The following is a 26,634-nucleotide window of genomic DNA, read 5'->3' as shown; positions in this document are numbered from 1 at the left end:
GAAGTCACATTATATTTACCAGGTCCTGGTTCGTCTGGGTGTTCTGTGATGGTCAGTCAAGGTCTCACAGTTGTGGCTGTGTTGGGACGTACCATTTTGGACCCCAAGTGCAACTCTCTCGGCCTCTGCAATGGCTATCAGCTGGGGTCTGATGTCATCGTGCCTCACCGCTATAACTATGATTGGTCAGTTTAGCAAACTTGGAAATGGACGGAGGAGATCCTACTTCCATCTCTGTCATTTGCCGCGAGCCACTCGAGCTCGCCATCGGCGTTGATGCGAGTTAGCCCTCTACGGACTCTCGTCTTGGCCGTCGGTGACATTTTGGACTTCTTTGTTCCTTTGACCCTGTTTGACTCTTGCTCCTCGCCAGCCTCTCTGTCCTCTTCTCCCTCTGATAAATCTTCTCCATCCTCAACGTTGTCGTCCACTGCCGGCACTGCACCATGTCTGCCCTCTCTGGGACTAGGGCGAGCCTGCAATCTGTGTCTAGATGGGCGGGCATTCATCTGTAATGGCTGAGCGATTTGCATTGCTGGACCAGAAAGTTGGCCTTGGTTCCAGGAAGGAGGGAGTGTCTGTAGCCCAACACTATCTTGTTGCGATCTTTGACCTGCAAAGTCCGAGACGTTGTGTTGTGAAGATGGAGTATTCGGAATTACACCTCCATAATTACCAAATGCACTGGACCGGGAGTCTTGGTATACATTCTGGCTGGGAGCATTCGAACCGTTGTGCCATGCAATCGGAGGAGTCGGGTATGTATCTCCAGAACCACCAAATGCATTTGGCGGAACATGTTGCTGGTGACGATGGTATGGGTGAAACCTGGTAGTGCCACCTTGGCTGCTGAAGTTTCTTCCGCTGTGACTGCTTGCTCCCCAGCCCAGTAGTGCGGCTGTCTTGTTTGACGGACCTTCGATGACGGACCTGCTGATGCTGGGACATCATAGCTGGTACTGGGTTGACGGTCTTTGCGCCCCATTTGAGGTGTTGAGAGAGCCTCATCATGTCCATCAACGATGGCGACTATACTTTGTTATACTGCTGTCAACAATAACCAGAAGTCTGACGTACTTACTGGCGACATCATCCATCATCCGCACATAGTCGTCTTTGGTGTAGCCGAACTCGTCTCTCTCAGCACCTGAAAATTCGCCAGCTATGTGGTAGTGACGAGATTGGTTGCTGAACGCCATCACGATGTGGTGTGTGACAGAGCAATAAGACTGAAGATGCAAAATATTCGCAATATATATGTTTAAAAAAAGTTGCTAAATTTCAAAATGTGGTGTCAGAAGATTTGTTGTGTTGGAGGTATGAGTGTTGTTATGGCACACTCACCAAGAAATTTCCCATCGACCAATGGGCCCTACCACACACCAAGGGCGCTCTTCGTGATTTCTAAAGTGCTACATCAGATCCATTGCCGAACACTGTACTAGTACAACCAGCGACTCGACTCACTACTCGGCATCAAAGAGAATATTCTTCCACCTCGCGGTACCGAGTGTTCGATCTGTTCGTTATTGTAAATGTCCCATATCTGACCCTGATCTCCTGAATCAAACCCTTGCCTAAACTTCCTCCACTGTCAAAAGGCCTACCCTATATCTGAACTAAACCTTTTGGAAACGCTGCAAAATAGAACCCCATGTCGCGAACTCTCTGGAGCAGAACCCGAAACCCTCAAGACAACCCTGCTCAAGCCTCACAAATCCTCAGAATTCATGTCCTTCTATTCAGTATGCATCCACCTCAACCAGCCTGTGTTTTCACATCCCACAAAAGCCGCATTTCGTGCAGCAGTCCTGGCATACCGTGAACCTGCCCGCTATCTCAACGCGGTACATCATACCCGTGCTCAAAACCCCATAGTACAGCGGCGCCTTTTGCGGATGGTCTTAGTCATAGATCAATGCTCCGAAATGCATCGCCCCAGTGAGGCCCGGTGATGGCTCGTCAGAATGATCGCCCCACCAATCGTTGAACGTCGTGAAGATCTCCTGGAATTGGGATCCGTAGCTACGTTCATATTGGTCAATGGGGCCTCCCCCAGTCCAAAATCCTGCACGGATCACTCCGTATGATGGGAAGGGAAAAAGAGTGGAGCACTCCACAGACGACTCGATCCGGTTTTGAAAAAGAAGTCGTCCTCTTCCCCTAGAAACTCCCTCGTCAGTCTCCGATGCCGCTCCAAGTCCGTCTCTTGGCGTATGACGGGCGTGACATCCTCTTCGACATCTTCCTCCACTAGGTCTTCAACGGATCCGTGAGCTTTTCCCCTGTTGAGGTCATCCGCCAGATCGTCAACGTCAGTCATGTCATCGTCTACTTTCTCGTCTGTTGCGTCTTCTTGGGAGCCAATATCCCCACGAGGGTCGTAATCTTGCTCCTGTGTTTGGGCAGAATCGAAGTGAGGAACCTTTTTGGCTCCTCCACTAGCACGCCTAGCCGGCAGAGGACGAATTGGACGGCGTTTTGTCCTACTCTCGTACTCTCCATCGTCTTGGTCTTGGTCTCCAAGAGATGCTCATCGCTTTCATCACCGTAGGACCCGTCGGAAAGATGGTTTGAAGCAGGCGGCCTTGGGTTTGATCCAACTTCGATAATTTTCGGCGCTATTCCCGCCGCCGATAGAGCCTGGTCGGGGTCGAGGTTTAGCGTAGGCTTGGATACTTCCCCTCTAGCATTACGACGTCGCTTGCGGTATGAAGCTGCCGTGGCTTGTCCCAGATTCTGATCGTCAGAGGAGTCGAGATCTTCGTCGTCTTCACGGGGACGCTTTTGTCGTGGGGCTTCTGGAATCAAGGCCTTGCTCTGTCGCTTTAAGGTCTTTGTATCACCCCTGGTCTTTCTCTTCTTAGTCGCTACCTGAGTTGGGGAGCCACCAGCTGCGTTTTGCTTTGGAAACTGTGCATTCTTTCCTTTTCTGATCTCCATCTGCTCTTGTGGCGTCAGATCTCTTCCGAAAGATTGCATCGAATTGTTAATCAATCTATCCCCAAAAAGCTTTTCCAAGCCTTCTCCGATGACCTTAGTATTACCCTTTTCGGTCCAGCTAAGCAGGCCCTTGTCTCTTCGGAACCGCAACATGCGCATGTTGCACACCACGTTAGGATCTGGCGCTTCGATTACCACCTCGGTCTCTCCCGTGTCCTTGTCTTTCTTGGTCTTTTCAATCACACTCGGCATGCGAGCTATGACTATCCATCGTCAGCATAGGAGGATCACCTGAAGCAACAGCACGCTTACAATCTTTATACTCAAGATGGGGATTCTCCCTGGACATTATCTCGAGTCTGTATCCTCGAATCTTCGAGGAGAGCGTTACGGGAAGCTGAGGCCAATCCTTGACAGGGCTGTCATTTGAATCAAGAACGATCATGCCTTTGAACCGCATGTACCCCGGGTTATCGCTAGGCCGGGGATTGTTATCCTCGTCTTCGTTATAACGCCAGCAGATCCCTGGAAGATGCGCGCGATCTGAGTCCCAGTCTGCGTGCTCGATCTTGAAAGCGGTCTCGTCATCTTTTCCTGTGCCTACCGGATCTGGATCACCTAATAACCGTTAGCTGGGCTCTGACAGAGTGGAATTGTGCGGTGATTTACGATAGCTCATCCCTAGTTGGGCCGCGAGACGATTTTGCTGATCTATCAGCTCACGTCTGCAATCATCCATGCGGACAGCGGGCTCTAAATCTTGTTAGACCGGCGGCATACATCATGGAAGAATAACTTACCCCATTGCTGAACCAGTGCGTCAGGGTCTTGAAGAAATTCGAGTCGGCCGTTTTCAAAGCGCGTCTGGCGTTTCACCTTGTGCTTTGGCTTCTTCTCCTTGTTGGATCCTTGAGCCTTCGTAACCCCCTTCTTCTGGTTCTGATTGCCAGAAATGCCTTTTGTGTGCGAATGCTGGGACTGCTGAGGACCTACACTGCATTCCTCCTCTACCCAATGTTACTTCTTAGTTTGCACTAGTCGGGGTCTCCACTACTTACCAGCGAGATCGTTCATCATCTGCAGGTAGGTTTCCTCCTTTTCCCCAGCCGCGTATTCGACAGGCATCTGACCGTACAAGGACTGCTCCTTTGGCGTCATCACGGCTTATTGTTCGAGTAGTGTGAGATACTGACAATACAAGATGTCAGTGCTATATGCCTCTGGTGGAGATTGCAAGAATTCTCTTTGCGTTGTTAGGAATTTGTCTTAGGATGTAGGAGGTGTGAATGTCCAAATCAACTGTTTGAATAGGGTTTTATCTCTTTAGAGGTCAAGGGCGATGAACATAAGCCTCTTGAAGTTCAAAAATGTTTGAGTGGTGTCTGTGGAGAATAGCGGTGGGAAGGTTGTGTGTGGAGAAAGCTGTGAAAGCTGCAAGAGAAAAGGGAAGGTGCGGGATACTAAGACAACGTAAGGCTGAAGGCCAGCGGGGCTGAAAGAAAGCGGTGTTCGAAGGTAGGAAGTGTTGTTGGTGGTGATGTGTTGGAAGAATTGTGCCAAGTGCTTTGTTGATTATGGTCACTGGAAGAGAGAAAAAGGGGTCCCAGTCGTTTAATGCTTACCGGGAACAGGTTGAAGTCCGAACAACTATAATGAGACTACGCATCAAGCGGAGGGAGGCTCTATTGCAGTCAGAGGTGCTGCAGCGCTGCAAAGGATTTGATGCACTTACTCAAACTCAACCCCTTTTTCCCAAGGCTTGGCGATGCCAAGCAAACGCGTATATTTACCGAGTCAAATATATACTGACGAAGTCTCGAAGCTCTTGCTGGACTCCCTCAACTCCCTGAGAAAATTCTGCTCTCGTACCACGCCGATCTCTTTTCACAAGGGTCAATTGGTCAAAGAAGAACGAGGGCTCTCCTGCAACTCAAAAAGCTCATGTTGAGCCTCGTGGCCATGGTACTCTCATGGCAGTTTTGACGCCATTTTCTGGTCCGTCGCCTGCTGACATGGCCGTGGGTGTGGTGCCGAATGCCGGGAAAGGTGTTGCAGAGGGTTTTTAGACCGAACAACAGTACTCAAACGCTGGTCCGACCACTGTTGGCTGGCTCTGGTCTGATACACATCATATTTATATACGTTCTCCATACCCGAGATCCTCAGCATCCTTTTCTTCACGCAGGAGGGTCAAAAGGAAGTGGAGCTCAGCTCCGGATTTCACTCCCACAGTAGGAGTCAGGAATCCGGTATGAACGTGCATAAGGCGCGGTGTTCAATTGCGAGCGCAAGGTGCTTCGATCCTTAGCTCTGAGTGAGCCGTCAGGTCTCGATGTATCTCCAAAGAGGAAGCATGGATGGAGTGAACGGTGCTTGACATGATTTTCAAGAGGGGATCGTAATGGCTTGTTCTGGCAACCGTTTGATCGCTGTTTGTTGTCTGCTGAGGAGCATTGGTCGCGTGGTCCCCGGACCGATATGGTACTTTCTGTGGGCGATGGCAGCCATTACCTGACGGCGAAATGAAGAAAGGTAACCGCAGGTGATCTTTGGCTCTATCAGGCACGAACCTGCACCAATTCATTTCACTCCGTTTCAGACCGCATTGTCCCTCACAGTCTTCATCTGCCATGATGACCTGTCGAAGTATCTCACGGCTTTTACATCTGCTCTTTCCCCACTTCAGGCACAATCAAGGTTTTGATTTCCTTCAAGATCGCAATCATATGCGTCATTAGCTTTGCGGTACACACGGTCCAAGATACATGTCTCACTCCTCTATCGTGAATCATTTGCCCGGATACCAAATGACGCAATATTCGCAACGGTAGGCAATGTCGAGTCGACTTTCGTTGTGTGATGCATCAAGGCTGCTCCGCCTCTTTGTATATACCAGAAAGAAGTAGTCAGGTCGGTCAGCTGAAAGAATGGCACAATCACTGCATGATACGAATGTCATGCTAGATTTGCTCAAGTTGGCAAACAGCTAAAGGGTAGGCAACAATGAGATAATTCCATGGAAGCCACTGGATGCATACAGTGATATGCTTTATCAAAGGCTCAGAAGGGCCTTTGAAATGTGCTCTTCCTGAGGGTGGTGTGTAAGTCTAGGTTTTGGATGGTTGGTCTAATTTATAGTGTCACTATGCTGGATGTGTTTGGCGCTACAGACATTCATTGATTCCCCGCTCTAATCTCTAATCACTAATCACTAATCACTAGCAAGTATGCGATCCAGAAGCCTACCATTCACACTGAGGCTATCATCAACCCTTTCACTCTTCCTTTATTACTGCCTCTGGTCCTAGTAACTACCCGCCATGGCCATATCATGTTATTATTTCCAGTCATGATTCATTTCGTGGCTTCCTTTCATCGTGGTATCCTATCATCATCTCCCGTCATCTATGACGCCTCCATACTGGTCAAATATCTCATTCACCAACGCTTCACCGCCGCCTGCGCAAACTGTCCAACTTTTGAAGCCATTTCTCCATGGCTCTTGATATGTCATCAGATCCGGCATCCGTGGAGGGTTGTCCAATAGCGTCCAATATTCAGCTAAGCTGTCCATTAGCTGCCCCACTTGTTGGAAGTAGCTTAAAGACCTTGTTGTTTCGAGACTATCACAGTTGGTATGGAAGTGATAATTGGCTCTTGTTAGGGCAAGAGCTCTCTGTATGTCTTCCATCTCCTCTTCATTTCGTGGCGGAAGACTTCGGTAGTCGATTTCCATGGACGAATTAGGGTCTGTTTCGTTCGCTAAAGTGTCGACGATGCGTTGGCTGGTACTGGAAACAAATTCTGCCGGATCATCAATAGACCAAGTCCGTAGATCAAAATTGCAGTAAGGGTTCTCCAAAGTATTTTCGACGTCTGGACGCTGGTGAGTACAATCATGCTGAGCCGATGGTACCAGATGTTGACCGTTGTGGAACGCTCTCGGTAGCGCTGGACTAGGTGTCGTGGCACAGCCGAACCCTGCGGATGGGTTTTGCCTATTTAAAGTTGGAAAAGGCAGTGAATTGTCGCTGGATGTTGTGAATGCGACTTCGCTCGGCAAGATGGAGTTAATCGGGCCATAGCCGTGATTTGCGGAGCGCAGGAAGGGATTAAATGACGCGTCTCCATAGGGTACCCTCGGATATGAGCCCTGCGGGGCATGAATGGCGCTTTGTGTAGCTTCGCGAACTTTTCGACGCTTGCTGGGATGACTTTTCCTTCCTTGTTCCGAAGCAAAGGATGGAGGTTGACGCTCTGTGTTGCCATCATAGCTGATTCTGCAAGTCAAGCATGGTGGTTTGTTCTGACTGGATCGTAACGACGCTGACTTTGTGGTACCTTTCTCCTGAGCGTTCACTGGTGCTGAAACCTCTTTGCTTGAATTACTCTGGCTTTCTTTGGTACGCGCCCAACCTCCTGCGTTGGCATCGTGCTTTCCGGCATTCTGTTTTCGCGCTTCTTCTTGCTGGTCCTTCGAGAGCTTGCTCAACTCTCGAGTTGAGTTTGCGTCTCGGGCGGCCGGGCTCATGAGATTCCATATGTATTGCCGCAAATTCTTCGTACCCTTGCGCTCCTTCAAAGCTGGGACACAATTCTCCAATCGGAAGCGAGACACGCGCATGTTCAGTGCGCCTGGCGTTAAAATTTCGCCATTCCCGCATTCTTTGGGTCTACTATTGGTCAGTCTCTGCTGTCTAGATTCTCGAAAAAGGTATACTTACAGTCTTGCCTCAAAATCCTGCATTGTGATCCTCCGGTCAAGTCGACGAATTGCTTCCATCAGTGCACCTTCTATCTTCGATGATATTGTCAATGGGATGTTGCTGTAGTTCTTCACAGGATGGTTGTCTAGATCCAGGACAACGCTTCCTTCATCATACATCCATAAGACATCATAAGTAGGAGTCTTATAGCCGGTCATGGAGAACATGTATAGCACACCGTCTGGGATATTGGTCCAGCCATTATCCCGCTCAAGATCCCAGTCTTTTTGTGAGTCCAAAAAGGCTGTGATGTCGAGATCGTGCTCTCCACAAGCGCGAGGGTGTCCTAAACTCGTTAGCTAATCGTCCATTAGATCTAATATCGGATAGCTACTGTAGACGTCCGCCTCGCAAGTCTTAGCCATGTTGATTAATTTGGCTCTGATCCTGCAATGGTATACAGCGGGTACTACACACATGGTAAGCCCCACTCTCCATTATAATCTATCAGGGCTCTGCGGATGACCTACTCCATGCTTCTTCATCGGCTTTCCAAAACTCGAGGAGTCCAAAATCGTTGTACCGCACCTTGCCTCGGGGTCCGTGATTTGATCCAACTCCACCGGGCACAGCGGCCTCCCTCGCTGCCATCTTTGACTGGCGCGCTGGTTCTTGGTTGTGTCAGCTGGCATTCATAGGGTAGCAAACATATTGCAAACCTCCTCGCCGCTTTCTCGCTTGAGACTTTAGTTCTTTCAAAGTCACGAATGTTAGTTGCTGGCATACAGGCTTCCTCAGGAGGATGACTTACCAGCATCGCCGTTTTCTCCATTCTCAAGACACCTCCTAGGATTACTCAAGAGGTATTTATCCCATCGTGCATCACGCATTTGGGGCGGAATGTTCTCTGTCCCGGTCAGTATTGTCCCTGTCCCATCTCGGAGCTTCAAACTTACGTGCAGCTCGCGAACTACCAGCGGTTGGGATATCAAATTGCTGTCCAGCAGCATATGAAAAACCTTTCTCCAGGTAAGTGGTCCAACTTCTTGTGTTCTCAGCAGTGACAAGCATACTGTGTGATTCATAGTGTTGTCTAAGGTACCCGCCGACCGACATGTGCTCACTTGGGATCATAGGGGGCCCTCGTGGAGGCGGCATGTTGTCAAACAAACGTTCAGAGTGCCAGAATCCAAGGACTTGTCAAGACGGTATGTCCAAAGCTCCCACCCGGGTGCAGATAGTAACGTAGATATTCCGCGATCTCGAAGGTCTTCAGCATTCGACGGCGTTAGTGCTGCTTTGTGGTGTTGGTCGCACTAGCTTTGGAGGTAGTCTCGTCGATGGGAATTTGACTGATGAAGCGGTGCTGGAAGATTGCTGCGTCGAAAGAATCGGAAGATAAATTTAAAACCTTCTGAAGATGGTCGCTGGGCAAGTTCACATGCTACGCAGATCTCACGTCTGGACCGCGGCGCCGAACATTTCCGAATATAGAGTCTGGGAGGGCGTACAACGAAGTATAGGCTCAGGTGGATGCTGTAGAGAGATGTCGGCGTTAACCTAAAACAGGACCAAGAATAGAAGGGTTCGGTGAAGGAAGAGCTCGGGAAGGGAGAGCAAAGCTAGAGCGCAGGTAAGCTGCCAGAAAAAGTAGGCGCCTGGTTCCTAGTGTCTCTGTTGTCATCAAAAGATGAGAGACCTGCTCCTCGCATTAATAGGTGTCGATCTTTGTGTGGCATGAACAGCTCCAAGTGCAGTCTTTTCGGCTGACTTCCGAGAGATTTTGGGCTTGATGACTCGGTTGATGATGATATGTGCGGATTTGCCTCTTGTACGCCCGCCGAAGATAAACTGGCCCAAATCTAATCAATATGTCCATGAACAATGAGCTACGGGGAGGAGAAGAAGCACCAGATTCAGCTACTCGGTGGTGTACACAAGAGGCCAACAGCAAGCGACGACGTGAGGATGCCATACTATAGAAGAAACTCCACGAGTTTCAAGCGTGCGTTTCACTGCCCAAGCGTATTCTTGGAGACGAGAAACGCAGGAGGCTCCAGGCCAACTACCAAGGAGCCGATGTCTGCAGAACCTGATTGGATACAGCTCTCGTCCGAGCAAAAGCTGCAGATTGTGGTCCGAAACATCCCTCGGCCCCGTCCGACGATCCTTGTCCCCCCCCCTCAGTCATCCCGCCAGCGCCTATGACTCGGCATAAGAAGCCTACGGCGTTACGCCAAGAATAAATCAAGCCTCCAGGTTTGGCGTCTAGAATGTTCCAATCATTGGCAGATTAGGTCGAGGTACTTGATACTGCGCTTGTATAGAAGGGTACGTTCGGGTGATGATTCTACCAGAGTGAAGTAGGTCATTCAAAGTGAACCAGTATGTATGTTGACAGGTGTTTGAAGTGGCCGACGGTGATCTTAACGTATTGTAAAGGCGCCTTTTTTTCGTAATATTCGCTGTAAAGGATAACATGAACCCCATTTCAACCTGTCGCGCGAGCTCTTTGGTTTGCAGGCTGCGAGGCCGAAGTTGTAAATCACAGTGACACAATTTGGGAAGTTCTCTAGGCGGCAAGCGTCCGGCCCCCTGCATCTCTCTCGCGGACGTACTCGGGTGAAACCATTCCAGAGACAACTCCTCTGTCTCAGTCTCCTTGGCTGTCGCCAGAAAAGTGCCTGCAATGATATTTTGGTAGCTGCTACAGCCTAATGAGGGGTATAAATTGATGTAAGTCTTTCTAAACCTATCAAATATGTCCATTTACCGATGTCTAAGAGTAGGGAAGATGACCGTAAGAAACGTTACACCAGAAAAACAAAACCCCAGTCCTTCCTGCTTTGTGAAAACCTATCACTCTCTGGCTCACAGGAGGCATAGTCGAAAGACTAGAAACAGTGGCTAACTTCAAGCCCGAACACAACCCGATTCTGAAGCCAGCAGCAGCTCCCTGCCGCCTCCCTCAATGCACTCGAGTGTAACCGTCCTGATACAACTTCTCCTCGTCCTCCTCTTCCTCCTCCTCCTCTTCTGAGCCTTTGAGATGCACGAGACTATATATTGCTCTTTAAAGTACTACTGGGTTGTAGCGAGCACGGCGGCCTTTAAGATATGTTGATCCAATGAGTGACCAGAAAGATGGGAGGACCTCAGAAACCCGTGGGGCCATACTGATTAAACCAAACCTCGTCGGAGTCGTCCCACTGTGGCTGGTAATCTCGAATCTGGTTGAAGACTGGCGGCGGCATTTGCGAGATCGATATTGCCATCGGCTGGGAAGTATACGAATTTTGTCCCAGGAAATCTTGATAGCCTTCATGGCTGGGCTCGTGGAACAGAGGGTGGAAGGCTGGTGGGATGTTGCTTCGTGTAGAAGGAGGTGGAATATCGTTGGTGCTGTCGACTTGCGATGCAGGCTGGATGTCGTTGGGGAAGGGTTCCTCAGCCTCGATCTGGTGCCAGTAGGCACTGTCAACGACATCCTCCACCAAGTTGCCATCCGCCCCCATGTGACGAGGAGTACTTTGCTTGTACCAGCATACACCGATTTGCCCAGTCTGCTGATTGCCACTCTTCCGTGCCTGTATCACTGCATATGCACTGGTAAAATTTGCATCCTCGACCAAAGCGAATTCTTTATCATCAATGTTCGTGAAAAGAGGGACAAGGACCTCTTCGTTCTGGTCGTCCCATGGCGCGGTAGTATCTATTGGGTTGCCCCATTGCTCGCGGTCATTCCATAGTCCAGCAGTGTCTGCGGGCTCGTCAAAGAGTTCTGCGCCGTCCACGTTGGCATCCCTATTAGTGTCATCGTAGATAGATTCCGGAATCAGGTCGTTGGGACTTGGCACTTCTACTCCCAAGCTCTGTAGCGTTCGGGCGCAGGGTCTTTTGGCTTTTGGTGGGTCATGCTCGGGCTCGGATGGGGTGTCATCGTCGCGATGCGCCTTCCGCTTCGTTGAGGGTGGCGTAGTCTCTGGAGTTTCCTGGTTCAAATCCTTGTTGACAACATATCGAGAGTTCCCCTTGAACTTTCCCTTATTCGCCCTTCTAATTTTATCAACCTCGTCTGGATTAAGGATTGGCAGCCCCTCTGTAGTCTTGGCGCCTTTCTTGTCAAGACTCTTGAGTATACTCTCCTTGTATGTCTTGCTCCCGTTTTTGGGGTTGGAGGCCGGGATCTGATTAGGAACTCTGAACCGATACGCGCGGTTCGTGAAAGCCTGCGGGGTCTGAAGGGGTAGAACTGCCCCCTTCTTCTTTCTAATGTGTGGCATGCGAGCCAAAAGACTGTGGTGGATATTTGTAAGCAAATGACTGTCTCTGCAGTGACACGACTTACTCTGCGACTGTCAGCCATGGATAAATACGCATCAAGGCCTCCCATCGCCAACTTTCGATCTCCGTCGACAGTGTCTTGTTCAAGCCAGGCCAATCCTTCACTGGGTGGTTCTTGGAGTCTAGCAAGACCAGGCCGTCGTGGAATCCAATCGCTTGGCTCTTGTTGAGGGCGACGGCTCTTTGGCTCGTCAAATTTAAACATCACCCTTTCCCCTTCCGAATCGACAATATTCTGCCAGTCCGCTCTAGACGGGCCCCAGCTTTGCTGCTCAGGCTCATAGCTCGTCGTATCGTGCTCAGCCTCGCCACAAGCTGGCGTGTGGTCTATTATCATTAGTTGCAGGTCCTTGGTAGGGGCCTAGGGTATCTCACCAAACTCGCCATCCTCAGCAGCTTCGTCAAGGAATTGTCGGCGATAGTCATTGTGATATGCGGCCAGCGCTTTAGTTCTGTTAGCTTCAATTCGGATGTGCTAATTGTGAATGTGCTTACTCCACTCCGGATTATTCACATCACGGAACTCCATCCGCCCATCTTCCCTTATCCTCACCTCGCCTTTTGGCCCAAGAGAACCTGTCTTTGGGGCCTTACCCTCCGCAATCCTGACATTCAACTTTGATATCTTCCTTATCTTCCTCTCACCCTCGTCACCAATGTCATTGTATGTTGGAGTTGTCTTTGTACGTTTGGACCGTCTTGTCGATCTTTGTGATCCAAATGTGGTGTCTTCAGGGTCCTCTTCATTGTCTACGGACAAATCGGCATCTGCTCGAATTCGCTTTTTGGAAGATCGGATGACCCGATTGTTGGTCTCTTTCTGTGGAGGGATTTCGACTTCCATTTGCGCTTGCAGAAAGCTAGTGGCCGCTTTAGTTTCTGGAACTGCGCTTGATCCTAAGACTCCGTCTCTAAAAGTGGCACGGTCGATCAGGCCAGAATCAGGGTATCCCGAAGGGCTCAAAGAAGGTGGTATTTGAGGGGTTTTGGGGACGTCAGAGTAATTCCCCCGGGTGGTGTCCGGTCTCGCAGGTGTGTCTGGGCCTACTCCTTGCAAGTCTTTTCGCGATTTTGGGAAAAATCCTGGAGCTCTCTTCGTGCTCCGACGGCTGTTTGATTGGTCGATGCGTCTTCCCGTGGTTGTTCCTTGAATGCTGGGACCTTACGGGGGTACTAGCTTGAGCCCCAAATAGTGCAGGGTCAAGGGCGATGTTGTGGTTTGCGGTGTGTCTCGTGTTGACTGCTTTCTTATTAGTGAAGTTTCCCATCTGAGTGTATGATCACATACTGTCTTGCATATCACCTGCCACGAATTCTTCCTCATGGAATCCCCGAGTCATGATGGTAACTTATCTTAGGAATGGGATTTCAGGTGTTGTGAAACTGCTACCTTCGAAAATAGGGCTCTTCAAGAGCTTGTGGTACAGTAAGCTGTTGCCTGTGAAAAGCCGGGAGACTTGTGGGAGAACCGAAGTATGGCTGTAGAAGCAAAGTACTCAACACCAGTTAGGCTTCGTCGAGGTGTGGTTGTGGTGCTGGGAGGTGTGACGAGGTAAGTGATAAGAGGCTTGGTGTTGTGAAACTGATGTGAAGTCCAACAGAGCGGAAGCAGAAGTAGGTGGGGTGATCGACTTGAGAAGTGTTGTTTGTCAAGGGAAACTCCTTGGTGCGTTGGAAGAAAAGGAGGTGCGATATCAAGCAGCTGAGGCGTCTCTTCTACAAAGCAAGTATGCAGGTAGAAGGAGTCTCGAAAGGTAAAGTCTAACCACCAGCCTTCAAGAGCTTGAGGAAGAAGTCTGATGGTGTTCCGAGTAGTGATGGTCTGGAGTCACTTGCCGGCAGAGAGATAACAAGGCCGAGGCACGTGACGACGCGGAAACTCGGCAGGGAAATGTAAACAAATCCTGCGGTTCTGTGTTGATGCTGCCAAGTTTGCTGAAAGCGGTCCAAATCAACCAGAAATATCCTTCAATCCTTGCCGTTGCCATAGACTCAAGGTTAAGACTTTTGATGCAGTGGTACTACATGCTTGATCGATCACAGAACCGCCATTCCTACTGGTTATAGACCGTGGTGCGTGCATTCAACGCTCAGCATGTGCTTCTGGCACTCTCTCAGCACGCCCACAGGCTGGCGATCACTCACCACTTCTCGAATGGTTTGGAAAAAAGGAAAAGTTGTCAAGCGTGCCTGCCTTCGTCAATATCAGAAATGAAGGGGTACAGAAGAGGTTAATGTAGCCAGTCTTGTGGAGGCCAAATCTTCTTGCCAATATTCTCAAACTTCCAACCAGTTAGCATTGTACACATTCAGTAATGAAGTTGAAAAATCGGACATCAGCGTGACACATACCGTCAATGAACAAGTCATAATATTCCTTATATTTTTAAGATCAGGTTGAAAAAGAGTCCTGGAACAAGTCGTAATATTCCTTATATATTTTTAAGATCAGGTTGAAAAAGAGTCCTGGATAAATTTTGAGCAAGTCATTATCTTGACAAAAGAATTCCTACTGAAAAGAGTGTGTTGGTCAGTGTGTTGGTCTATGACATGAGTATCCCTAAGTTGAAAGCCAGAAGAAGTATCATGTACAAAAGCGTGCTGATCTAGAACAGTAACCATGAGCCATTTCGTCCACTCCACCACTCATGTTTCTCCCACATCGCTCTTTGCAAAGCAATCATCAAAACCTTTGTCGACTTGAAAGATATCCCTAAACGAAAGGCCAGAAGAGAAGATATGAAAGACCGAGACAATACCTTTGCACACGCTGTCGTCATTGTTCCAACTCGTCAATATCGTCGTACAGTCGTCAATCGTTGTGGTCACATCAGAACTCTGTCAGTCCCATGCAACGCTCCTCCTCTTTGTTGTCTCTGTTGACTACCATTCAGTATCTACTCCTCGTCCCCATCAGCGTATTGAGAATCCTCAAGGTATTCCCCAAACAAGTCATCACTCCAATCATTGGGCTCTCCATCGTGCTCTGGCCCGCTAATGGAATTCGGAGCTGTGGGAATACTCTCAGTACCAACATTTGCGGAAGACAGTTGGGCATGATGATCGGTAGCCGACGCTTCGGGGCCGGGCGAAGCCTTAGGGTCAGGGTGCAATATGATCCACAGCACTTCATTTGGCAGAATTGGAGTAGGGACCATGTTGAAAGAGCCGTACCATGGACCAATGTCAGCAAGCGGCGGAAGACCGCCCTCTATTATCCAGTTTTGCGCAAGAAGCGAAGAAATTCGAAGGTACTGATCGGCGTAGGTACCTTCTGAGGTATGCATCGGGTGTTCTCCTATCAGAGCATAGTAGTGCGCACGCGGATAGAAGAGCGCCGCTTGGATTCTCAGCTGCTCGAGAGGATTCTGGGGACCGACAAAGCGGTAATCGACTTGAGTGTTGTCAACTTGAAAATCGTTGGTGGAAGCAATTCCTCTACTATTCGTTGCCTCCGGTTGTTGTGGAGGGATTTCAGGCACACCAGTGTTCTGACTTGGAACAAAAGTGTGCGAACTACCCGGATCTCGTCCTCCGAACATCAATCCCAGTCCACTTGCGTTTGATTCTGATTGCACGTGATCCGAATTGCTTGTGCTGATGATACTCGAAGCATCGTAGGCATTTGGTGCTTGTTGAACTGGGTCGGCCGCCGTTAAACATGCAGGAAAATGTCCCTCCGAACGTGGGTCAAGTGGTGAATAACTATGGCGACCTCGCTTTGCTGCAGACTCTGACTGGCTGACATCGGAATCTCCGAGACCAAAGTCCTCCCGACGCCGCTTCTTACCCGCAATGAGTGGAGGCGTGGGGAGAAAGGTGATTGGAGAAGCAGACTGCCATGGTGTTGTGGGCAAGCTTTGTAGTCGCTGCGGACTTTGAGCTTGTCTGGCCGCTTGCCGCTCGAGTTTTTCGTCGAACTTTTTGTCCCTCTCTTTTCGTTCTTCCTCGGAAATGGCCCGACCGGCTGCCTTGTAGAGATGTATTCCACGAGTTGATGACTTCCGCCGCTCTACCTCATATCTTGACAATGCTTGCAATCCCTCTGTCGATGTCGCCGCCTCCTCAGCCTCCGGGAGTTGATCAATGACCTGTTTCTTCAGGACAGCACTAGCTGCCCTTGAAAGCCAGGCTGGCGTTTGGTATTGGGCTCTGAATCGACTGGAACGGTGACCGAAAGTGCTCGGAAATGATAGTGGTTTCGTATTAGCTCCGGTCGCCGCTGTCGGTACCGCACGAAGACATCGGGCTCTGAAGTCCTGAATGGTCATGGGCAGTATGCGTCGCAACGCCTCCATTCTTCCCCCTTCTATTTGAGATGAAAAGCACCTAGGTATTCCAGCCCACGCTCGTACAGGGTTACTAAGAGAAGAATTAGCACAGCTTTTTCCCGAAAGGGACAACGCGGAAATTTTACTTACTTGTCTCCATCGAGCAGTATATGGCCGTCGTGAATCCACATTTCAGGCTCATACTTGGTCTGGTTGACAGGTCTGTCAAGCAAATAAAGAACTTTGTTGCCATCAGCATCCACGATATTGTCCCAGCTGCTTCGATCTGCGAGCCGCCATTCTAGTTGATTGTATGCCGAGCAGGCACTGGTGATATCGTTTGCACCTCTGCCGCGATCTGGGGCGACAATATAGGTTCCTTCAGCGCTATCTTGTCTGATGAATTCGTCGCGGTATTGGTCGTGATAGGCGGCTTTTCGCCAACTCTTGTCTTCAGAATCCCACCACTGGAAGACACCCTCGCGCCATCTTACCCGACCCTTTGGGCGATCTGTTGAGGATATCTCACCCTTGTGCTCAATCGCAATTTTCTCTCGACGTTCGGCCCGCTTTGATTTGGGCTGCTCTTCCTTGGGCTTTGCCTGACTCTTAGACTTGCTCTTTCGCCGCCGTGACGACACAAAGTCGCGAACTTCTTCTTCCGGTGTGTCATCATCATCGACCGCGTTGGCCTTCGTTTCTTGAGTCTGCGGAGTACTATAAGGGCTTGCAGTCGAGTCTTGGTAGTCCGAATACCAGTCTTGGGTCTCTGCTGGAGCATAGCCTTGGACTAGAGCATGACGTCCAGGAGTATACCCTTGGACTGCGGCATAACCTTGGGGAACATACACTTGTTGTTGGGGTGGTTGAAAGTCGTCGCCGTGTATGAATTGGGCCCATTCATTTCTGTTTCGATCCTGTTCGTCGCTCATTTGGGCGAGAAAGTTAGGAATTGGGACGAGCGTGGAGAACCTTTCCTGGTAGAGCTGAGGTCGAGAGTGGCTTATTGGAGTGGGAGTATGAAAGACCTGGATTTGTTGGATGAGTGCCTGGGATGCAGGGGATGAGGAAGCAACCAATCAGAAAAACTGAATATTGAGACATGGGAACCAGGGGGTTATGAAGATAATCTGCTAAGTGTCGAGCACAATGAGATTCAAAGTGTCATGATAATAGGGTGAGTGTCCTCAAGACCACAATGAGAAATCCTGGTTTGAATAAAGGCATTATGGGTAGACCAAAGAGATCTAGCGTAGAGCTTGCAAGCTGTGCCGACATGAACAAAGCGATTATACACTGTAAATTTTCATAGGCTCCTGGCTTTGTGCAAGATGTCTTTGGGATGCCACTTCATCCACGCTGAGTCTTCCCCACAGACGAGCAAGACATGTGAAGGACTTTTGAGATCGAAGCAAATCTTGATAGAGGTCCGTGATGCTGACTGTAAGAAGGAAGCTTCCTTTGCTGATCTCTTTTGCAATGGCAATTTCCGTATCAGAAACTTGGACCTCATCGTAAAATGGCGCATTCGTCGCACAGCCAAACTTGATTGTATAGCACCGAACAAGCAGCTTCAAGCATCATGTTGCCTTATCGATTCAAGGAAGGAAAAAAGGATCAAACAAGAACCTCTAGTCGAGGCCACCCGATTATGTTTATTGTTGCATTATCCTGTATCTTTGTTCAGGCTGATACCATCTGTATCTCGGTCCAGACATCGTTCAATATGGCTCCTATTCAATGCATTAGTGAAGTTCGAGTAATGAATTCGGAGCATCGTGGGTCACTACAACCATAATCCCTAAAAGCCCATAGTAGCCAGTATCCTTTTCCGTTCTGTAATCCTGGATTTGTGTAAACATACACTGACAACGCTAGGCATCGATAGGCACCGTCCCAGAAAAGGTGACAGTTTATAGCCACACGAACCCTAAAAATTCATCCTCGTTGGCGAAGGAAATCACTTCTCCTACTTTTGACCGCCATTTTTTTTGGATTCCTTGAGATGAATAGTCAATTTATCCTGGTCGATACTCATGAAAGTGTGCCAAGATGCGGGAGACATCAAGATGCCAAGCCGGCAAAGAAAGCACGCTATGTCCCAGAACACACTGGCGGCGTGGCTATATCATGTCAAGACAGATGACACCCAATCTTTACCTACCATGATAAGGATTGTGTACTCTGTGCCGTCGGATTTCATCGATTTCTTCTCTTCCACTCTAGATTTTGGGGCCTCGGAAGCCCGTCTCGGTATCTGGGTCCTCTTCCATGCTGTCGACTCTTTAGTCGTCGGCCTGATCTGTGGCAATCCAGTTCTGAATCAACCAGGATTTCTTGTTCCTCATTGTCATGCGGTTGCCATCTTGTAAATGCATAATGCCCTGAGTTATCACTGTTTGAGGGTGTGTTGTCGGCGGACTGTGTCGCAGGGCTGGCTGCAGGACTACTGCCTGTCAGCAAAGGCACGTGAGACATCCAGAAGGTCATACTTACGCTGGTGAGACTGGCCAACTGAGCCGCTGGCAAGCTTCAATGCTGTATGCGCTACTACTACATTGGTATCCGCGAATGTAATCAGGTTGTCGTCGTGGGGTGGAGAAGCGTTGAATCTTCTCAATTCGTCTCGCTGCGCGTGTTAGGAAAGTACTATTAAGGCAGTGAGTCTATCTAGTAGTCAGCACGGATAGTCATTCTTTCGCTATTTCTCTACTTGTTGGGCTGTTAGCCTTTGTAATTTACCTCTCCGCGTGCTTTTCGCTGTCTGTGACTCGACAATTTCTTTCATTATCTCAATAGCAGGTGCAGCTTCCGTTCTAGACATTGTCAGAGCGTTCGACCACCTACCAGTAATGAGTATCTGACGGAACTTGTTAGGAAGATGTTGTAGGGATGAGGCCCTCTGGGTTGACACCCAGCTTTGTTTGAGGCCTTTTCTGACTGCAACAAGCCTAAGCTGTTCCGCCGCTCGTTTGTCAAGGATTTTCCTGGCTCCATTGGAACTTGCTGTTGCTGCTCCGAAGATGTTGGAAGTGTGGGCCGACCCTGGCAGCTCACATCGTTTGTGTTGACTGACCTTTGGAGCTCTTCGAAGCTTTTGGTCGATTCCTCGAGCCTTTTGAGATAGTCAAGGATTTTGTTGGTTCTATCGGATTTTTGTCTAAGTGAGAGTAAGAACTTGGTGGCGGATAAAGGGGTGAGGAGTGATTTGGGTGTGAAAAAATGCTTTGAGTCCCACTGTGTCCCAAAGCCGAGCCACTAACAGAAACATCACAACAAGTGACAGTCTGTCCTCCCACCAACTAAATACTCAGATAGGATCTTAAGCTCGTCAAGCTCGAGCCCACAAATCAAAAAACTTCATCCTTTTGCTAAAAACATTTACCCTCCACTCAGCCACTTTCTTCTATCACAACACTCCATATCCCCCCTCCAATCCACATATCCAGTACACTAATCGCACCTTTCTTCTTCACAGCTGTAAGCTATCCTACTCTGCCCGTTTCATAATCGACACTCTCTCGCTCCCTCAACTCGCCGTTTTCACTGTTCTGACCGAGCTTGTCCTTCCTCAGACCAACATGCCTGCTTTGAGAAAGCAGGATTTGCCCTTCCCAGGGTCCAGCAACGCCCCGATCGAGTCCCAGGACACTGCCGACATCCCTTGCGACGAATGGCACTTTTCTCGGCGCTATGGTCGCGGTGAGCGGCGCTATGATTGCGGCGGACGGCACTATCCTCCCATCGTTTCGAGAACTGGTCTCGAGGCCGAGAAACATCCTGTGAAGGAGAATGCTTGGCCCCCCCGGGTGGTCGAGTGGGCCCCTTCTCTCGACCTAGCCGAAGAGTCGAGACACGACCGGCTGGCTGCCATCGAAATGGCTGCCATACCATACCCTCCTCGACGAATATCCCGCTTCAATGACGAGCAAAAGGCTCAAAAATTCCTGACTCGCTTGGCCCGAGAGACCATTGCGAAGAAAGACGCGCAGACCCCCTGGGAGGTCGAGTGGTTTGAGAGTTGGAAGAGTAAGTATCTGAATCTACTTGATCAACATCTATTCTTGTGGTAACCATAGCTGCTGCGAAGTACAGAACGTTGTTGAGTGTCGAGGATACCCTGGTTAATGATTTGGTAGTATCCAATACCTTCCCCATCATGTCACCAACGTCCACACCAAGAAAACCGCCTTACACCAAGAGACGCAACTGGTTTTGGGATATGCCATCTGTGGAGTCTGAATGGAATGTCGAACCTTTTGCGTACCGTGGCTCCACCCATAAGCTACTTGCTGGAGTCGATGCCGCGCTATCAAAGCTCATCGAGGAAGCCGTCGACACTTCGGAGAGCGAGGACCCAGTGGAGGTGGATGAAGACTACGTTGAAGTTGCTGCGGGACCGTCAGTTGCCTGCTCGGTGGAGAACGATTGGGAGCTTCTGGAATTGCTCTGATGCTGTCATCATGAGCTCGATCAGGTCAGTTCGCTCCCCAAATGCCGCCTATCGCTGGCTAACAACTGATCAGCCTCCCTTCAGAACAGGCTTTCGATGCTCTATACGACACACACCATGGCATTCACCCTTTCATCTCGATAATTCTTCTTCGCTTACACCGGCAATGTCTACACATCATGATGCATTTGCATCCATCTCAACTACATGCATAGCGGGTCTTTCAAAAGTTTTGTGGCCAATTTTTACGGCAATGAATGCCAAGATGCGAGCAGCTGGCGGTTCGCTTAGCCTTGGTGACTTATGTCCTTGCGAGGCAATGGACCTCTATGGTAGCTCGATATCACCATAGCAAATACGATGTTGCTTCACCTTCAACTTCTTAAGGTCCAGAGCAGTAGATATTATCGAGTTGAAAGAGAAGCTCCATTCTGGTGCCTGAGGCCTTGATTTGTGGCCGATATCCCCTTCGTTGTAACTTCCAAGTCTGGTAATAAGCTAGCCTACTGCAAACTGGCATGTCATCTGGACATTATACCTATGTTTGACCCATTCTGCAAAAACGTATGTTGAGAGGGAGGTGACACGAAGGGCCAGATAGGCTACGAAGGACCTAAGCATCTACATCTACCTTTTTCGAAATCCAGCACTCACTTACGACTGAGGCCTTAGGAATGTAGCGTGATAGTATTTGCTATGATAGTGAGGATCTACCATAGAGGTCTCTTGCCATAAGATAGCACCATCAATCCCACGGAGCACACCAAGCCTTGAGCTCTCCTTCGCTCATATTAAGAAATCAACTGCTGTAAAAGACACCAAACGCTCTCAAAGCACCCGCAATGGCTGTAGTCGAGACGGGTATGTAGCCCCCGTCGTGTGTAGCTATTTTGGCTGTCGGGGCGAGCTGGTGTCGAAAGAAAAAAAGATGCTGCTGTAAAAGCGATCGTCGAAGGGAGCCCGAAGGACCAGCACAGACTTGTCCTGATGGGGGGTCAGCCTATTGAAAAACGTGGTTTGGCTATCTGTGATTTCTAGGACTGACCTTTTCGAGCTCTCATCAGCGTCGCCCGAACATTCAAATTTCCTCCCAGTCGCTCATCTCCATCTCATCCACTACCTCCAATCCCTTCACGTAGTCTTTGTCCTCATCCACCTTCACGTAGTCTTTGCCCTCATCCACCTTCACGTAGTCTTTGTCCTCATCGGCGGGCTCAGTGCGCTTGTGACACCTGTAGGCAGTTTTGTTTTCTTTAAAGACAGTCGTGCTAGGTCTATCGCGGCACACTGGAGGCGTGGCCGCCTCCATTCGGATGCAAATCAGGTCTCTCCTATCCTGCTCCTCTTTGACAGTCATTGGCGTGTTGTTCTGGAGTGGGGCCATCGTGATGGGATGTGATGTTTGTGGGTTGTGGAAACAGAGGATATTGTGCGTTTTCGATAAGTTTTGGAAGCAACACAATCCGGGTGATAGGGCTGAACTTTGATGTCGCTGGTAACCATCACCAAGACACCAACAACGACCCCAAGTCCAACATACTCTACCTCATTGTCCTCGGAAAAAGGCTAACATGGCTATGGCCACGCATTCCACATATTCGCGACGCCCTGGCATAGCGGTGATGCTGCACGTTCTGGCATGATCCCAACCTGAACTTCCTGTACAGCAACAAGCCTTTGGGGTGACCTACCTCAGAAGTACTATGATCCAGTCAGCAGATGAGTGATACAGACTTATCATGGCGGCCTCCACCCTCAAACTCTTATGGGCTCCAGCTGGAACGTCTCCATTTGTGTGAGGGAAGCGGGCTTCCTGTCCAGCGACAAGATTTCCCTTCGCCTTCCAAGCTTTCGGGATGACTGTAATCATAGCTATGTTTGTTGTGCATTAGGCTCTGACCGTCAGCTTCCTGTAAGTTGAAGTCAGCAGCCCTTGGCTCCTTCCACAAAGGCCTGAGGACTGTCTCCATATTGATCAACAATGGAGGGATGCTTTGGAGATGAAAGTGATTTCTAGCCATGTCTATCTTCGATTGCAACCTGTGCTGACCATACGAGTATGGGCTAGAGCTTGAACAAGAATGAAAAAAGGCTATCGAAGAGCGTACTAAAGCCTATCAAGAACTCGCGAAGCGAGGGACAGGACGAACGACATTTCAAACACACTGAAGGATCTCCCGGGAGAGAGAGGGGGGGACGAAGGCTGTTGGAGAGCGTACGAGCTCCACGAATGACTCACGAAGAGAAAAACATCAGGGACATTTCCCACAGATGTCGGCTATCTGCAAAAGTCGACCGACGCAGCAAAGAGGGAACAAGATCACAAGGGTTGCTTCCTTCCGAAACAAGGATCGTGCTCCACTTCAGCCCGCTCCCAGTCGAACATCGTTCCCTCCCAGCGCCCCAGACGACGCAGCGCTGTAGCGTGATCCAAAAAGAGGTCGTCCATCTGGTCTTGGATGTTGCAGTATTCCGATATGTAGTTCGATCCTTCGTACACCATCGGTCTGACTCCGAAGATCTCCGTGAAGTGATCCACCGTCACTTTCAGTGCATCCCGTATCGCGTCGACCTCATTGGATAATTTGGGTACGTGATTTCGGGGATCCGAAGAATCGACAAGTGGGTGCATGAGCGCTTCTTCTTCAGTCATGGCTCGAAGAAAGGGAACCTCCATGCAACAAAATACAAACCGTGGAGGCGCGGCGTCGCTCACCTCCGCTGCCATGGAGTCGTCTTCTTGATTGTTGTTGTCCTCGACGGAGTTTATGGGTTCGTCGAAGAATTGATTTAGACCCTCGGTCGTGGCAGAATCTAGACCGGCAGCCTTTTCGATCACGGCCTTGTACCTCTTCTTGGACTCTTCAGATGTCCCCTCCTTGGCACGGCCTGGCTTTGTACCGAAATTTGGTAGGCGCATCTTCCCGATTTCAGCTTTGGTTAGATCGCGAGAGCCTCGAGTCGAGTTATTGATCGGCTTCACAATACCCTCGATATAGCCTTTTATCTTATCGGACCCCTCACGGGTATCCCAGCTGGTTGCTCCAGCGATTTCGCGAAAGTGACGGGATCTGCCGGAGAAAGTGCTGGCCTTCGAGAGGGCTTTGTACTTTGTGACACCTTTTTGAATGGTCACGGTAAATGGGGGCCTACGAACGAAATCTGGTTAGTATTGTAAGGTGAGAATTGATACCGCGACTCTTACATTCGAGCCCTGATATCTTCATATGCCATCTCGCTGTGAAGACGAGTGGCGGGCTCCATGTAACCGCCTTCGAAGGCGGAGGATATTACTAGTGGGATCTCACGAAAGTTGCGGACTGGCGTACGCCAGTAGTCGATGACGAGTGAGCCTTCGTGGTAGAGATTGTTGAGTGGATATACTGGATCCTGTCGGTTGATGCGCTCCCACTCGAACATGACAGGGGCATAGTGGGGTCTATGCAGGCCCCAATGCTGTTCCACCGCGTTGAAGCAGGTGAGGTTGTAGTTTCCTGTACCTCTCTTACGAGGGAAGGCTGACGAAATTAGCCCACGTATGATGTTTAGCTCGTTGAAAAGCTTACCATAGCTACCTTTGAGATTTTCACCACGACTCAGATCTGCCCTAATCCAATGATGGAATGTGGCTCGTTCTAGTGTCCGTCAGCAGATTTTCCCGAACATCCGGCCTTCCCTATACTGACCTGATATGTAGGTACCATCTTTCTTGTATGAATACCATAGGTTCCCTCTTGTATCGAAATGAATCTCTCCTTCCTTCGGGATATCCACTTTTGGTTCCAATGGCACTTCTTCCTTGTTCTTGCCCTTTCTTCTGGACTTGAGAAGAGATTTGGGTTTGGTCTGCTTCTCAGCCTTGGTAGTTCGCAGGCACTTGTCGTCCTTTCTGGCTTTGGCTTTCGTCTGACTTTCGGCTTCTCCTTTGCCCTTTTTCTTAGCTATGACGTACTTTCTGGGATTCGCAATCCCCTTCCACCGCTTTTGATCGTACTGATACCTCGCGTAATCGGACGAGAAGCATGCGTACTCGTCAGTATCTGTGTGAAAATTTGAGTCCTCATTCTCGTCCTCGTCAGATGTATGGTTTGAGTCCCTGACTGAGCCAGCTTCGTCAAGGTCATAGCCATCTTGTTCCTTTTTCTCTTGGTTCTCGTCCTCAGACGAGTACACATAATCTTCATAACCGATGTTCGCCATAGTCGGACTTTGTCAGCGAGCAGGCTTGACGTCACAGTTATAAGGGTGCAGAGAGGCCTTTTAACGATGTCAGATTTGTTTAAAGAGGCCTTGAAAGCTTTCGCTCGATAATTAAGCAGCCGGATGAGAAGTTTGAATTGTATGCAGTTCAGAGCAAATGTGTGTGTGGCAGTGTTGTCGCAGTGTTGTACCGAAAGCGAAATACGAGTACGGAGTACTAAGAGGATTTGTTTATCGATTGCGTCACACTCAAATCACGGCGAAAGACAAGGAACCCCGGCCTTTAACTCCATAATACGGAACTTGCCGGCCAGCTTTGTACCCGCCATTGCACTAGCAGTCAAAATCCAGTTTTTCCACCACACAAGGGGGCCATTTCCCATACAGTCTAGCCGTATTGGCGTCTCTCAAGCTCAGTAAGTATCCTCAGGCTTTGATAATTTGCAGAGAATCATGCCCACAAGACATGGCCACGCCGGCTTGCCATACTGCCCCTATTGAATGGCTCCCAGGGTGCAAACCCCAACATTCTTGCATTCCTGAGCTTCTTTAGGCTCCACATCTCTTGATAGCGGTGCAGGAATAGGGGATCGTGCCAACAGAATAAGGCAACCCATGATCATAAGGGACTTATAGCTGATTCACTCGGAGGGCTAGATCATCCCTATTCATCTCGATCATTAATAGATTGGGGAGCGCATATCTGATAATTCATGGCTGTTGCAATGGTCCACATCCGATCTCCAGCGAAGCTTCATGGATTGCATACCGGACAGCTTGCTTATTGTCTCCCGTACGTTCTCTTCCGGACAGCAGATTTCAAAGGCTCCATGACACTTAAATTTTATCAATAGTGGAAATTGGAGCCTGCATCATGTATCTTTGTTTCGGGAAACAACCTTTCAATCGAACCAATTTTCTTTCAACTTGCGCGCCCAACTTGCGAAATCCGACCCACCGAGCGGGCTTCTTCCCTGTGCCCTGACACTTTTGCATGGCAAATAACCCCTCAAACTTTCGGATCATGGCTCTCCACAAGCCTAAGATACACATTAATGGGATATTGGGAGTCAATCAGAGAAGAGAGGTGAGGTTGGAGTCTGCGCCACAGCGACCCGCTCCCGCGCACATCGCTTAGCGCGCTTCCAAACCAACGGTTCACAACTGAGTCAGAGATTCTTACAGTACTAAAGTGTTTTGCGGTGGCAACCTCAGGCCGATATCTCACTCGAAACCTCCTTGTCCCACAGCTGGCTTATTTCTTGGATACGAGTAGCATTAGCAACAATCAGATGCTCCTTCCTCACGTCCTCAATCCGACGCCCACCTCTCATTACGATGTCTTACGCCAATTCCAAGAACGACTCGACGAAGGACTGGCATCAGGAGAGTACAAGCCGTTTGTATGGCCATATCGGGCTTTTGGGCCCATATTTGCTGATACTCTACCTGCTCCTTCCCCCAACGAATTCAAAAGTGGTCTATTACGCGCGATATCCACTTTTCGCTCTTATTGTGTACTTGTCTGTGGACTCCATCCTGAATTGTAGGAGCTCTATGGTGACGGTGGGGTATGGCATTGGATTACTGAACGCATGGGCGGTGTTGTGGAGTGCGACCTTGATCATTTGGAATGATGCTAGAGGAGAATTTAGGAGGATTAAAGGGCATGACGGTGCGGATGAGAGTTTGCTTGTTGATCAAGCGGAGGGGGCCA

General features: G+C 49.4%; 10 protein-coding genes across 10 annotated transcripts; 1 reads left to right on the top strand and 9 right to left on the bottom strand.

The window, feature by feature from the left end:
• Positions 1–191: 191 nt before the first annotated feature.
• Positions 192–533, bottom strand: HO173_000514 (uncharacterized protein; the record flags this gene model as incomplete). The annotated part of the gene is made up of 1 exon (XM_037302463.1): positions 192–533. The coding sequence occupies one exon, from the start codon at positions 531–533 to the stop codon at positions 192–194; it is 342 nt and encodes a 113-aa protein (XP_037171042.1).
• A 125-nt stretch (positions 534–658) lies between these two features.
• On the bottom strand, positions 659–985 carry HO173_000513 (uncharacterized protein; the record flags this gene model as incomplete). The annotated part of the gene is made up of 1 exon (XM_037302462.1): positions 659–985. One exon carries the CDS (start codon positions 983–985, stop codon positions 659–661), a length of 327 nt encoding a protein of 108 aa, XP_037171041.1.
• A 919-nt stretch (positions 986–1,904) lies between these two features.
• On the bottom strand, positions 1,905–4,101 carry HO173_000512 (uncharacterized protein; the record flags this gene model as incomplete). Its single annotated transcript, XM_037302461.1, has 7 exons — positions 1,905–2,068; positions 2,125–2,395; positions 2,491–3,206; positions 3,256–3,561; positions 3,613–3,696; positions 3,744–3,950; positions 4,002–4,101. The coding sequence occupies 7 exons, from the start codon at positions 4,099–4,101 to the stop codon at positions 1,905–1,907; spliced, it is 1,848 nt and encodes a 615-aa protein (XP_037171040.1).
• A 2,233-nt stretch (positions 4,102–6,334) lies between these two features.
• HO173_000511 (uncharacterized protein) lies at positions 6,335–8,807 on the bottom strand (the record flags this gene model as incomplete). Its single annotated transcript, XM_037302460.1, has 7 exons — positions 6,335–7,616; positions 7,668–7,995; positions 8,044–8,118; positions 8,180–8,320; positions 8,369–8,401; positions 8,461–8,556; positions 8,606–8,807. 7 exons carry the CDS (start codon positions 8,805–8,807, stop codon positions 6,335–6,337), a joined length of 2,157 nt encoding a protein of 718 aa, XP_037171039.1.
• A 1,997-nt stretch (positions 8,808–10,804) lies between these two features.
• Positions 10,805–12,837, bottom strand: HO173_000510 (uncharacterized protein; the record flags this gene model as incomplete). Its single annotated transcript, XM_037302459.1, has 4 exons — positions 10,805–11,945; positions 12,026–12,320; positions 12,369–12,437; positions 12,489–12,837. The coding sequence occupies 4 exons, from the start codon at positions 12,835–12,837 to the stop codon at positions 10,805–10,807; spliced, it is 1,854 nt and encodes a 617-aa protein (XP_037171038.1).
• Positions 12,838–14,890: 2,053 nt separating this feature from the next.
• Positions 14,891–17,196, bottom strand: HO173_000509 (uncharacterized protein; the record flags this gene model as incomplete). The annotated part of the gene is made up of 2 exons (XM_037302458.1): positions 14,891–16,355; positions 16,415–17,196. 2 exons carry the CDS (start codon positions 17,194–17,196, stop codon positions 14,891–14,893), a joined length of 2,247 nt encoding a protein of 748 aa, XP_037171037.1.
• Positions 17,197–17,430: 234 nt separating this feature from the next.
• Positions 17,431–20,717, top strand: HO173_000508 (uncharacterized protein; the record flags this gene model as incomplete). Its single annotated transcript, XM_037302457.1, has 3 exons — positions 17,431–17,441; positions 19,743–20,293; positions 20,404–20,717. The coding sequence occupies 3 exons, from the start codon at positions 17,431–17,433 to the stop codon at positions 20,715–20,717; spliced, it is 876 nt and encodes a 291-aa protein (XP_037171036.1).
• A 1,078-nt stretch (positions 20,718–21,795) lies between these two features.
• Positions 21,796–22,101, bottom strand: HO173_000507 (uncharacterized protein; the record flags this gene model as incomplete). Its single annotated transcript, XM_037302456.1, has 1 exon — positions 21,796–22,101. The coding sequence occupies one exon, from the start codon at positions 22,099–22,101 to the stop codon at positions 21,796–21,798; it is 306 nt and encodes a 101-aa protein (XP_037171035.1).
• A 303-nt stretch (positions 22,102–22,404) lies between these two features.
• HO173_000506 (uncharacterized protein) lies at positions 22,405–22,587 on the bottom strand (the record flags this gene model as incomplete). The annotated part of the gene is made up of 1 exon (XM_037302455.1): positions 22,405–22,587. The coding sequence occupies one exon, from the start codon at positions 22,585–22,587 to the stop codon at positions 22,405–22,407; it is 183 nt and encodes a 60-aa protein (XP_037171034.1).
• A 450-nt stretch (positions 22,588–23,037) lies between these two features.
• HO173_000505 (uncharacterized protein) lies at positions 23,038–24,917 on the bottom strand (the record flags this gene model as incomplete). The annotated part of the gene is made up of 4 exons (XM_037302454.1): positions 23,038–23,866; positions 23,923–24,235; positions 24,284–24,352; positions 24,404–24,917. The coding sequence occupies 4 exons, from the start codon at positions 24,915–24,917 to the stop codon at positions 23,038–23,040; spliced, it is 1,725 nt and encodes a 574-aa protein (XP_037171033.1).
• Between the last annotated feature and the right edge of the window lie 1,717 nt (positions 24,918–26,634).

The sequence above is a fragment of the Letharia columbiana genome (genome assembly GCF_014066305.1).
Source record: "Letharia columbiana isolate WasteWater2 chromosome Unknown Sc0000000_s0, whole genome shotgun sequence".
In the NCBI taxonomy this organism is placed as follows: Eukaryota; Fungi; Ascomycota; class Lecanoromycetes; order Lecanorales; family Parmeliaceae; genus Letharia; species Letharia columbiana.
The sequence above is the reverse complement of the archived record's forward strand: the minus strand, read 5'-3'. Positions and strand labels throughout refer to the sequence as shown.